This window comes from Amblyomma americanum, chromosome 7 (assembly GCF_052857255.1).
Source record: "Amblyomma americanum isolate KBUSLIRL-KWMA chromosome 7, ASM5285725v1, whole genome shotgun sequence".
NCBI lineage: Eukaryota > Metazoa > Arthropoda > Arachnida > Ixodida > Ixodidae > Amblyomma > Amblyomma americanum.
This window is the reverse complement of record NC_135503.1, coordinates 76,983,088-76,996,323: the sequence shown is the minus strand read 5'-3', so window position 1 is coordinate 76,996,323 and position 13,236 is coordinate 76,983,088. Positions and strand designations below refer to the sequence as shown.

At 48.0% G+C, this 13,236-nt stretch overlaps 1 protein-coding gene across 5 annotated transcripts in view; it reads left to right on the top strand.

The window, feature by feature from the left end:
- Positions 1 to 3,793: 3,793 nt before the first annotated feature.
- Positions 3,794 to 13,236, top strand: part of LOC144099325 (uncharacterized) — a 45,750-nt gene continuing 36,307 nt past the window's right edge. For 4 of the 5 annotated variants that reach the window (XR_013307381.1, XR_013307379.1, XM_077632542.1 and 1 more), the window contains exons 1-2: positions 3,794 to 3,889; positions 7,297 to 7,588. Coding sequence is in view for 2 of the 5 variants with exons in the window: in XM_077632542.1 (XP_077488668.1) it covers positions 7,317 to 7,588 (272 nt within the window). In the remaining 3 variants the exon portion in view is untranslated. Of the gene's footprint in view, positions 3,966 to 7,296; positions 7,589 to 13,236 lie in introns of all 5 variants that reach the window. The other variant, XR_013307380.1, reaches the window with a different exon arrangement.

Genomic DNA, 13,236 nt, shown 5'->3' with positions numbered 1-13,236 from the left:
AGTGAGGAAAATTAAATGCAGAACAAATAGCGCAAATATAGCGGCGTGCATAGAGGAAGCAATAGAGACACATCCCGTGGAAAAGTGGGATTATAAGTTAGAGCTCCTCATTAGTAAAAAAATAAAACAAGTAAAAGGAGTAAACCACTGGAGAGGAAAGAGGAAGCCACGAAGTTGGTGGAATAAGGAAATTAGGGAGGCCATCGAACAACGACGGTTGGCATCACGGGAACACAGAGAAGCAAAGAGGGCGCAGTTATCTGAAGAGGAAATAGGCCGAAAATGGGAATCTTGTCGACAAAAGAAACAGCAAGTGCAGGTCCTCGTACAGGTTAAAATAAAGCAGTCCTCTGATCGCTGGCTGGCTGAAGTTCACGATGCAACTAAAGGGGGGCCAAGAAAATTATGGAACCATATAAGCTGGCTGGGCAAAGCGAATCACAGAAAGCAAGAACCGATTCACGATGCCGAAGGAAAATGTTTAGAGGGAGATGACGCTGTGAACTACATTTCATCAGTTATAGCTGAGTCATTTAAGAAAGACGATAGAGTAATCTCCCGAAATGAGGGAGCAACACAGCAACGCACAATAGAAAACAGCGTGGAACTGACGAATCTTAACTGGAAAAAGGTGGGAGCAAATATTCCAAGATGTACGTCAGCAGGGATCGACGAAATTCTAATCAAGCTAATGAATGAACTTGGCCCAAGAGGCAAGGAAACGCTGAAAAAAGTATTGGAGGCAGTCATAACTTATCAGCAAATTCCGTACAGCTGGAAACAAAGTAAAATGAATTTGATTTATAAAGGAAAAGGCAATAAGAGGAGCATAAAATCCTTCCGACCGATTACGATAACATACAGGCTGGCGATGCAGGCGGTGAAAATAAAAATGCAGTCATGGGTAGAATGTAATAGAATACTCGGAGAACTTTAGAACGGGTTCAGAAGTGGTAGGCGCTTAGATGATTGCCTGTTCGTACTTACCCAGTGCATAGAAATAGCTAAGGCGGAAAACAGACCTCAGTATTTAGCCTTCTTGGACATAAGCGGTGCATACGACAACGTGAACAGGGAACTCCTGTGGAACCTATTAAAAGGTGAAGGTGTCAGTCATGAGGTAATTAATTTTCGACTGGAAATATATCGAGAAAATGAAGTTGAAATAACATGGGAAGGAATTAAGAGTACAACTATCCACATACACAAAGGATTAAGGCAAGGTTGTCCTCTATCACCGCTGCTGTTCACGTTTTATATGATAAGAAGGCTACAAGGAAGCAATCTAGGTTATGATCTGTCATACACATTAGGCAGAAAGTATACTGAGCAACGACTACCGGGTTTAATGTATGCGGACGATATTGTACTGTTAACAGATAGCCAGGAAGATTTTCAAACTTTGGAGACGAAGGAGACAGTTTAGGTTTCAGTTTTAGCGCAACTAAGTCAGGTATGATGGTTTTCAACGGCACAACTGATCAGGAGCTTAACAAGGCCATGAAATACCCCGAGTGGCCGAATACAAATATCTTGGGGTATGGGTAAAGAACGGGCATATGTACACGGCAAAGCACGAACAGTCTCTCATAGCAAAAGGGAGAAGAGATGCCGGGATAATGAAACATAGGGCATTGTGGGGGTACAACAGGCATGAAGTCCTCAGGGGTATTTGGAAAGGAATAATGGTGCCGGGGCTTACTTTCGGGAATGCAGTTCTATGTTTAAGAGCTGCAGTTCAGTCGGGATTAGAAGTAAATCAGAGAACTGTCGGAAGATTTGCACTAGGTGCCCACGGGAAAACCACAAACGAGGCAGTACAGGGGGATATCGGCTGGGCAACGTTCGAAGCACGGGAAGCTCAGAGTAAATTACTATACGAAGAACGCCTGAGGAAATTGGATGATAACAGGTGGGCAGCTAAGGTATTTAAATACCTGTACAGAAAGAGCTTTGACACACAGTGGCGGAAACGAACTAGAAAGCTGGCCAGTAAGTTTTCCAGAGACGAGGAAGGAGAACGAAAGAACATTAAACGACAGGTTAAAAACGTTACAGTTGGCACGAAAAAGTTACGTGCACCACGAAGCGAAACAAAGTTTTCGACGCATGCGGGCATAAGCGCGGCAAGGCCAGCAGGTAGGAGGAGTAGGGTGTGAAAGGCGCAGCGCCAGACGCATCGAAACGATTGCGATGGCAATGGATGAACGCTATTGACGTACTGAAATCGCTGAAGTCGTCTCTGCCTTCGACGCAGCGTTTCGGTGGAGGCGAAACGCAAAGGCGCCCGCGTGCTGTGCGATGTGAGTGCACGTTAAAGATCCCCAGGTGGTCGAAACTATTCCGGAGCCCTCCACTACGGAACCTCTTTCTTCCTTTATTCTTTCAGTCCCTCCTTTATCCCTTCCCTTAGGACGTGTTTCAGGTGTCGGTCGAGATGTGACAGATACTGCGCCATTTCGTCCGCCCCCCCCCCCAAAAAAAAAAAAAACAATTCAACTTCATTTGGTCTCTGCATTTAAAAGAAATTTGCTGGCAACCAAGCAGAAGATGCGCCGCTGAGATTGTACAGTGATTCATTGCAAATATTCTAGCTGAGTTCTAAGAAAATTTCATCCCTGCTCTCTGCCGACTCTGCTCAGCTGTAGAGCATAAATACTGCGGCATCATACGTTTGCTTAAATGCTTATGGTCTTTATTCAAATTAAAAATACCTGATTTTTTAAATTCTATAGTTGGAGCATCGACATATGAGCTAGGGTATGAGCTCATGCTCAAAACAGAGCGAAACTTGTTGCGTATGCGAGCTACGCAGAGTTATATCGGTGATATGTCCACACCTTCAAAATGCAAAGTTATCACATCCTGTTTTCAGCTGAAGTTTTTGCTGCCACAAAATCGAGAGCTGATTAGACAACAGAAATGACGTCTGTGTTCTCTTTGGCTATTTTCGGGCTAATTTTTTTCCTGCACGTATAACAAGAAGTATAAGTATACGCTCCCCTTGCTATCACTACCCGTATCAAACGCCGCAATCGAACGAGTGTCTCGCTCACTAAAACCGACCTGAGACATAGATTGCCTAATGAGAAATTGGAAGCGCTCCTCACGCGTACGTAGTGTGGCCTGGTCAGAAACGGAGGATAGCTGCTGCAAGGATTTCAAACCGGGCCAAGAATTTTTGTTCCATTTCAGTTAAAACATTTTGTACATGAGTCAATTGCAGCCCCGCTACCCAATCAGCTTACGATGCTTAAGATCCTTCTCTAGCCTACTTGTGTCAATTTATTTTAGTTTTTCTTTTACGGTGTTGCGTTGCGCTCAGCGAAACTGTCATGAGCTCCATAATGCAAAATCGATAGTTCTGCTTTTAGAAAAAAGAAGACACAAGAATTTGTGACGAAGACCAACGTTTTTAAAGTATGCATTTAAAAACTCCGATGAAGACCGCACTATGCCACGAAACCATTGAACTGATTGGCGGTACTGCCAAGGTAGATGGAGTACTGCATCAGCTTTCCGCGGCACATGCCCCAAGGTAGATGTCTTGCATGCCCTCTGTGATCATCTCGAAAGGTAAAGCGTGGAAAAATCTAATAGGTGCATATTCTTGCGGAAAATGAATTTTAAATGCCTAAAAAATCACCTGACAAAAAGTAAAAACTTTTTCGCTACTTCGGGGCTACTTAAAATATTCGTCTTTGGCGACATTTGGGCTGTTACGTTTCCGAATTTGGCGACCTGTAGTTAGGGCGATCTGGTAACCCTGCAAGCCGCTAACTTTGCCTATTTTAAACGTTGGATTTGCCAGCGTTCATGAGCGTTTGCTTCGTCCTTTTCCTGCCAGTTCCCTCGTTGCAAGTATAGTGAGCTTCTAGTGCACTGTACTGTAAGTAAGCTTCTGCTTTAACCTTCTGCCAGTCCGCTACTACAGAAGGCAAAGCTTGTGCGCCTCGAAGCGAGTGGTAAAGATTGTCATTCACGCATGTGGGCGAGCTACAATCACGTAGTGGGCCGATGGTTCACCATGGGTTTAACAAACCCGAAGCGCTATTAGTCCGTGCGCGGTTACGTTAAAACGCCCGTAACAATGCTAAACCGCGTGCAACGGTGACGCATGTGCTTGTCTCCGACGTTTTATTTTGGTACGAAGAACAGCACAACGGTGGCTGTACCCGGACGCAGAAGCGTCGCTCATCGTTTCCAAGCTGGTCGACCAAAGTGACGTCGAACTTCATTCAGATTTTTTACTGACAATAGATATGTTTTATAGTGAGAACGGAGCTTATTTTTATTAAATGGAGTCATTAGACGCTGCTATTTAGGTCGGTGTGTAATCGTAAAGGTGGATCCCCAAGGCAGCGTTTCTTAGGCCCTGCGTCAGCGTATCGGCTAGCATCGCCGGAGGCAAAATTTCAACGCTTGGAAAGTGTCTCTTCGCCGGAGGCGAAGTTTCGACGCTTCCAAGGTCTCATCAGACGCTGCTATTTAGGTCGGTGTGTAATCGTAAAGGTGGATCCCCAAGGCAGCGTTTCTTAGGCCCTGCGTCAGCGTATCGGCTAGCATCGCCGGAGGCGAAATTTCAACGCTTGGAAAGTGTCTCTTCGCCGGAGGTGAAGTTTCGACGCTTCGAAGGTCTCTGTTTGTATTAAACACCTTCCAAACGGCGAAATTTTGTCTCTGGTGACTCCTGTAGCAGACACACTGAAGGGACGCCGAAGAAACGCGCTGCCCCATGGTCCGGCCTTTAACGTTGTGAAACGCTCACGTGTAGTTCAGTGGGTTTAGTGTTTATTGTTGAAATAGATAGAAAGGCATTGCCGAAAAAGAGGTACGAAGTTTAGAAAACGCATTTAAAACATTTTGGAAGCACTAGTTACGAACATACTTTTGGACTTTTATTAATACGTGCAGATTGGATGATAAATGGATCAGTGACCTGACACAGCATTAGGCATTGTCGGTGCGCTTTCAGCAGGAGTCTGGTGAACTGGTGTTATGTTGACTGCGCCCTGTCGGTATGGCACTGTCTCTGCCTTTCTGTGTTTTTGCCCTGTGCCACGATTTCTGAAAGTGTATTCTCGAAATTGCTGGTGTCTTTACGGCACTGCTCTGACTGTGCTTCAAGAATACTATCAGGCTGTGTTTTTTTTTGTACCACTTATGCCATTCAGTGACTACATTGATGCAGGTATGGGGCACAGAACATAACTGTTAAAAAAATAAGTACGCGCCTCTTCATATTCTTATTGCACATTACCAACATGCACATTCCCATGCTGGTGATATCATCAGTACAAGTGCAAATCGTGAGTGTGCAGAATGTCCACACCCATTAGACACTTTATTTTAAGAAATGCTATTGACATATTCTCCATCTGTTTACTTGTCCCTTTACATTTATCTACATATTTCCAGTTATCCTGCGTTTAACTATCCCAAACAGCAGCCTTGTTAGAACTTTTTTATACAAAGCATGCTGACAGTAAGCGATGAAACCCTTAGCGGTCTCTACCATTATCTCCTAGGGATTCCGATGTTGAGATTTTATGTTGCTACATGATGTTCCATATTTTGAGTGCAGTTGTGACTTTCAGTTCACATTTTCGAAGCACTAAGTACTCGTGGCTGCTGACAACTATATTACAGCCAATTATCTTGCAGATTCCGGTCCATTTAAAGAGAGTCATGTGCTGCTACTTTCATTACTAGTGGGGAGAAAACCATGCAGCATTGGTAAAATCAAGGGTTGAATCGTTGACCTTTCCACTGCACTGGTGGCTTTGTGGTATGAGCATTCGCCTCACATTTTGGAGTTGTGGGGTGGAGGTTGTTTTGCACGTAAAATGACAGAAAAGAACACTCAAACTTTGCACTGAGGATGATGGCAGTGCAATGGGCATTTATTGCACTTAAATCCATGCTATAGATTTTACCAATATTGTTCCTGTTTCTAAATCTCGTAAGACATAGGCTGTTTTTTTTTCTTTCTGTATTTACTCAATTTTGCAATTAAAAAAAGGTGGACGTGTCAGTGCAGTCCTGGCCTGTCCTGTCAAAAAAAAGTCTTTCCATCCTGGTTTTTTGCTTTGTGGCGGTTGTAAACGTTAGTTCTCAAAGTTGGAATCCACCTTTCACCTGCCTGGGATCTCCCTGATTGTGAAGAGTTAAACCTGCTTAAGATTTTCCTCCATTAGAGTTCATATTGGGTCACTTTTTTCAAGGAGTGGGCAGGTCTTCGTGTTGGCTGCAGGGGAACAGTCTTTGCCTAGGCACTGTGTTGTGGGTCTAGCTCTGTTTGCTTGATGGCAAGGTTGAGTGACCATCTTTATTGGGAGCCATAGGCAGCCTAAATTAATTTGGAGCCCTCAACTACTGAGTCTTTCATAGCCCCTTTGCAACTTTGAGCTGTTTTATCCTGCATACTGTTGCCACGGTGGTTCAGTGGTTATGACGGTCGGTTGCTGACCCGAAAGACATGGAATCGATCCCGGCCGTGGCGGTCGAATTTCGGTGGAAGTGAAATTCTAGAGGTCTGTATACTGCACAATGTCAGTGCACATTAAATGGGCTCTGAAAGGGGCTCCAATAAAGTTGCGGTACGCCTGGGATTTTAAAGCATGCCGCATCACGAATATTGAACACGAAGGATTTTTTTATGCGCTTTGTAGAAACAGAGTTATCTGCAGTCAAAATTTGAATTTCAGCGCCTTCGAGCCTTTCCCTCTCCTCTCGTCACTTTTTGCATGCTGGAAGGTCTGCACTCCTTCGCCAGCCCCACCTCCGGGGGAGAGCTTCCTCACCCGCCGAACCTACGCGGCTTGTTGGCCACGGCCTCGGTAGCTATGTGACGTCTGATAGAACCTAACCAGTAGCCATCTGTCAACTGGTGTACGTAGATGCGAGCGACGGAGGAAGGTGCGAGCATGAGAGAGCCGCCGGGAAGGGCTCGCCCTCTTACGCGCGTGATTGTGCGGTCTCTGCTGCTTGTAGAAGTGTATATTTGGCTCAGGTGTTTGTGACGACGCAGTGCAGTGATTGAGAAAATTGATGTCCTCTCCTCGGAAGGTGCTTCAGAGCCCCTTTAAAGGACACCTGTTGGTAAAAATTTCCAGAGCCCTTCACTGTAGTGTCCTTCATAGCCTAATTTGCTTTGGGATGATAAACCCCTATAAACCATACCATAATGTACTATACCCTTTTCATTAGGAGTGGACTTGGAGTAATATTTCAGGCTGCCTAGCCAGTTCACCTATGAGATGGCTCATCCTGGTGGTACATTGCCTTTTTCTGCAGTCTGCGCAACAGTGCGTGACATGATGGAGGCATCGACTGACTCCCTGCTCAGCGTACCTGGCACGTCTTCTGCTGGCTCACGCTCTGATGAGACCAGTATGCCCCCTTCTGAGCCAGCGGCTGAGAATGAGACTGCCCCTTCTGAGCCACGAGCCAAGAAAGCGAAGGCATCCAGAGCGCCACGGAGGCATTTGGTACCGAGGCTGCGTTCCTGCCGTGGGCGGAACTTGAAGATGACTGTGCGCTTCAAGAGTGAAGGCTTGAAGGATGACGATACGAATTGGACAGTCAAGTGAGTCTGGGGTGTTTCTTGCAGACTACTGCATGCTGCATTAGCTGACCTACTCTATATGCCTACAATCTTTGCAGCTATGGCTTCTTTGAAGGATGTGTAATGCGATGAGCAACAGTAGTTCTTGTGTCTGAATGTTCAAATTTTCAAATAATTGGGGAATAATACTAGCTCTTGGGTTCACATGACACCTTACCACGAACAGTTCTACAGGTTGCTTTGATTTGGCTGCACTAACTGCACTAGTTCCGTGAAGTCCTTTGGTGGCGCCGCCGGCGTGCAGCATCAGTTCAAGAAGTGCAGCTCGCACTGGCTGATTCGAGCACAAATGGTCAAGAGCAGGCCTGGCAGTCCATGAGCTTTTGTGTTGCCACCAAATTTCACCAGGCGCGTGCTGCCGACATCTACTGCCTCCAAATCCCGAACCAGGTGAATTTTCAAGCAGCAAATTACTTTGAAGTGTTGCCATGAACCTGCCCTACGAAATCGTCGTTTCACTGGAAAGATAAAGATTTAAAAAGTTGTTGCATATATAATACCGGGTTTGTTTCAGCGAAAATTTTAACAAAAATTTCAAATTTACCGTAAAAACCGGAATATAGGTCGAACTTTTTTTCAAAAAACCATGGTGAAAAGTCGACCCCCGTCTTATATACCGGTCATTGGCGGAAAAAATACGGAAGTCTTGCAACAATGGGTGGCTGAAGTCAACAGCCTCCATCACCATCGCCATCAGCAGCAGTGCCGCCATTTTGCGTTTCAGTAGATGCAAAGCGGAAGCTAACGGCAATTTACCGTTGCCTCCAAGAAAAACACGATTGAGTACGAGGAAGCTCACGGGAACCTGGCGGCACAGCGCGAATTTGGAGTATCCGAAAAGAGCATTCAGTACTGGCGGGGGCAGAAGCTGCGTATTACAACTTGCAGCAACCAGAAGAAAACATCATTTCGTGGGCAGACCGTAGTGTATCGTGAATAGGAAGGAAGTGTTGCGCTGCGAGCAAGATCGCTGCCTGTGACTGCCGAATGCATCCGCGTGAAAGCAGCAGAGATCGCGCGTGCCTCTAGACTCACGAGGGCGCAATTCAAAGGCTCGCCATCCTGGTTGCGGCGATTCATGAAGAGGAGGGCTTTGCTCTACGGCGCCGTACTTGCCTGTGCCAGAAACAAACACGCGGGCCGATTGGTGCGCGATATTGTTAAAAAATTTGCCGGGTGTACATATAAGCAGCATTTAAATGAAATTAAATACTGTCACCATTGTGCAACCTCTCGAGTCGCATTTGTTTCAAAGTAAGGATGTCTTTCGGTACTTTTCCCATTGAAAAAAGATCTTTTTCATTTTTAGAATTGGTTAGTTAGGGGGTCGACCTATATTCCTGTTTGACCTATAGTCCGGTTTTTACGGTAGGCTTTTTAGGGTAAAAATATGGCTTTTGCAGAAAAGTATTACCAGTTTTCTGGCATTTACCTTTCGTTTCTGCAAGTTCTCACGAAAAATTTGGTGGCACGTTGTCTTACTAATATCGAGAGCATCTATATGCATGCAGACTGTAATGGTGCGGTCTTGCTGTACGATTTCCTTGATCCGAGCCACGTTGTTTTCATTCCGTGAGGTTGAAGGGCGCCCCTGCTTTGTGTCATCTTCCACCGACGTTCTCCCCAAAACGAACCTCTTGTGCCACCCGCCGCGGTGGCTCAGTGGTTAGGGTGCTCGACTACTGATCCGGAGTTCCCGGGTTCGAACGCGACCGCGGCGGCTGTGTGCCGGTTGTTGTATCGTAGTAATGATAATTAGCAATGAAACAGTACACGTAGCATACGGTCGAGCCGATCTGTATTCTCCTACTTCGTCGTCTTCTCTCCCCCCATGCGCGCGAGTGCGTGCAGCGCACTTGCCACACTTCATCTTTATCACATTTCCGCCGCACTTAAAAAAAAACAAAATGTCTAGCGGATGTCATAGTCTTTGAACCATGCGGGCCGCTTCTTTTTGCGAGTACTTCGGCGAGGCGGCGCAGGAGGTGAAGTCGCAGTTGCCGCTGTGGATTTACTACACGAGGGTTGAGGAGCGGCTGCCGATTCCGGAGCGGGCGGAACGGCTGGCATCATATGGATTGAAGGCGCGTCCGAAGAAGGACCCTGGACCACGGCTCCGGACTGTGGACTGGGCGGCGGCATGCGGTTGCCGTCGATAGGCGGCGAAACATCAGCGAAAAGGGCCGCTGGAGCTGAGGAGGACAGTTGCTGCTGAACTACTTCTGGGCGAACCGCAGAAAACTTGGACGAGTGCCACACTCGCCCATCATCCAGCAGATAAGATGCAGGTCCACGCTGCTCCACAACCTTCCGAGGCTCCGAGAACCGAGCTGACAGTTTGCCTCGCACATTTGGTTTGCGGACACGCACGTACTGGCCAATCTGAAAGTCACGACACTGGGCGCCACTCCGCTGGTCCGCATAAAGCTTGTATTGCGCTTGTTTCTCGTCAAGCATCTGCCGCAAAAGCTTAAGCGCTTTTGTCGGATCCATTGAGAAGGACTGATCCGGCAGTCCTACGACGTTAAGTCTTGTGCGGGGCAACCGGCCATGAAGTAGGACAGCTGGTGCAATTCCTGTCGTGGCATGGGGCGTACAGCGGTAGACACCGAGGTAGTCCACAATCGCTGTACGTAGGTCGCGTCGCTCGCACAGAGCTAGCTGAATGTAAGACTTAAGCACTCGATTGAATCGTTCAATGAGTCCATTAGCTTGGGGATGGTACACTGAAGAGTAGCAATGGCGTATCCCCCGTTCGCGGAGGAAAGTTTGCATGGCCATCGATGAAAATTGAGGTCCGTGGTCAGAGACAATCTCTTGAGGGTAACCCTCATGAGCGAAGAGGCCAAGCAGGAATTCTTGAACGGTTTGAGTTGTGATGGCATCAGCGAAGACAACTTGGGGCCACTTACTGTAATAATCCATGGGAGTAATCGCGAAGCGGCAGCCACTGGGAGCTTGGTCGAAAGGCCCCACGATATCAATGGCAACCTTATCCCAAGGTTTCTCTGGGAAGGCGACAGGTTGCAGAGGAGCTGCCACCGGACGAGCCGATTTGTCACAGGACTGGCACACGACGCATGTCCGTACCATTTCTTCGACGTGCTCGTCCATTCGCGGCCACCAGTAGAGCTCTCGCAGTCGACTTTTCGTGCGGCTGATCCCGGGGTGTGACTCGTGCGCGATGTCCATGAAGCGTCGTCGCAAACTTTCGGGAACGACGAGCCTGTCACCTCGGTACAAGACGCCTTGCACGACGGACAGCTCCGAGCGCAGGAGATAGTATGGCCTAAGGTTCTCCGGTAGGGATTTCTTGTCCGGCCATGTCGCCGATGTAAACTGAATGGCTTGAACAACTGCCGCGTTGCTGATGGTTGCCTCTTGAAGCTCTTGTAGAGTCACGGCTGGCGATAGCAGGCGGACGAAGTCGTCGTCACTGGCGTCGAACTCACTGGGCTCACTGCACGATGTGGTCGGTAAGGGAAGGCAGACAGAGCATCCGCAACAGAGTTGTCATTGCCTTTGCGGTACTCTACAGTGTAGTTGTAGCACAACAGGCGAGCCGACCAACGTGAAATTCGCAACGGCCGATGGCCCGTTCCTTTCGTCGACAGCAAAATGACAAGTGCACTGTGGTCGGTGCGTAGAACAAAAGGCCGGCCCCACAAATACACGTGCCACCGTTCGCACGCCCAAACGCAAGCTAGGGCCTCACGTTCACCAACAGAGTACTTTCTTTCTTGGGATGTCAAGGTACGGGAGGCAAACGCAACAGTTTGCAGGGAATGGCCATTGTCTTGCTGAAGCACTGCCCCAAGGCCATATCCGGAAGCGTCAGTCGTTACGACCACGGGAAGGGCAGGATAAAAAAAATGCAACACGTCACATGACGTCAACATGGACTTCAGTAGTTTGAAGCTTGAATCCGCAGCAGCAGTCCAAGTGAAGGCGGAGTCGCTGCCTCGAAGTAGGGCGCGCATAGGCTCAACGACGTCGGAGTAATGCGGGATAAACTTGGAGTAGAAACCCGCAAGTCCAAGGAGGGAGCGAAGCTCGCTGATGTTAGATGGAGTCGGAGCCTTCGTAATCGCCTCGATGGCAGAAGAAAGCGGAAACAGTCCTTCACCGCTGACAACATGCCCCAAGAAAGTGAGCTTCGGAACATCGAAGACACATTTGTGGTTGAGCTTGAGTCCGGCTTGGGACAGGCGCTCGAGAACAGCACGAAGGTTGGTCAGGTGCTCCTGTCGGGAGGTGCCATGGACTATGATGTCGTCGATGTAGAAGAGGACACCTTTGCACCCTTTTAAAATTAAGTGCATCATCTTCTGAAAAGCCGAAGGCACCGAAGCAAGGCCGAAACACACTCGTTTGAAGTGGAAGAGGCCATCATGGGTAATGAATGTGGTCAATTCCCGACTCTCAGGGCTAAGTGGTACTTGATGGTAAGCCGAGGCAAGGTCCTACTTCGAAAAACGCTTTGACCCGGCCAAGCTATGTAGAAGTTCTTCCGTTTGAGGCAAAGGAAAACTGTCGACCACAATAGCCTTGTTCGGCTCACGCAAATCGACGCACATTCGGATGGAGCCATCTTTTTTCTGAGCCACGACTATGCGTGAAATCCACTTGGAAGCGTCGACCCGTTCAATGATGTCTTGAGCTTCAAGCTTCTGGAGTTCCTCGGACACCTGCTGACGAATGGCAAACGGCAGCCGTCGGAGCTTGCAAGGAACAGGAGAAACGGAATCCTGCACTCTGACTTTGTGCACGTAGCCACGAGCAACTCCGAGTTCCTTGGAGAAGAGATGTTCGAAGTGTGGACGTAGCTCAGGAGGTAACAGAGGCGTATCAGGTGTCATGGAAAGACATTCCAACGATGCACCTTTGATCTTCATTTGTAGAGCGGCAATGGAATCCAGGCCCAGCAGCGTTGTGCCTCCCGAGACAACGTACAACAGGATGCAGGCAGTACGGTCGTGGAACTTTGCTGTGGCAACAAAACACCCTTGGACTATAATCCGAGACTTAGAATAGTCCAATAGTTGAACTGCAGTTGATTTAAGCGGGAAACATTTAGCGAAGAATCGGTGGTAGAGGTCTTCAGAAATAATTGACACAGATGAGCCGGTGTCAATCAGGAAGCGGATGAACTTGCCTTCAATCAGGACTGAGGCGAAAATTCCGTTTTTTTGACTTTCAACATTGAGAATAGACGCACTGCTGGAGCCATCCGGCATCGACGATGTGTCAGCAGTATCTGCAACTTGCTGAACTTGAACAGGACGGTCGGACGACTTGCAGAGAGAGTCGAAATGGCCCACCTTGCCGCACCGACGACACTTGCGGTTGCGGGCTCGGCATGCAGGGTTGTTCGCTAGGTGAGTTGTAGAACCGCAGCGGTAGCACATGCGCTCTGGTATTGCAGCAGCAGGTTGTGATGGTTGACTTTGGCACTTGCAGCAATGGGCCTGAGGTGGTGTTTGTCTTGATCCGCGCTCGCATCTCACACGATGTACTGGAGCGTCCTCCTCAGCCAATTCCCTGGCTTCCCGGGAAGCTTGCTCACACTGTCGAGCAAGGAGCATGGCGCGCGACAGAGTCAAGGAGGA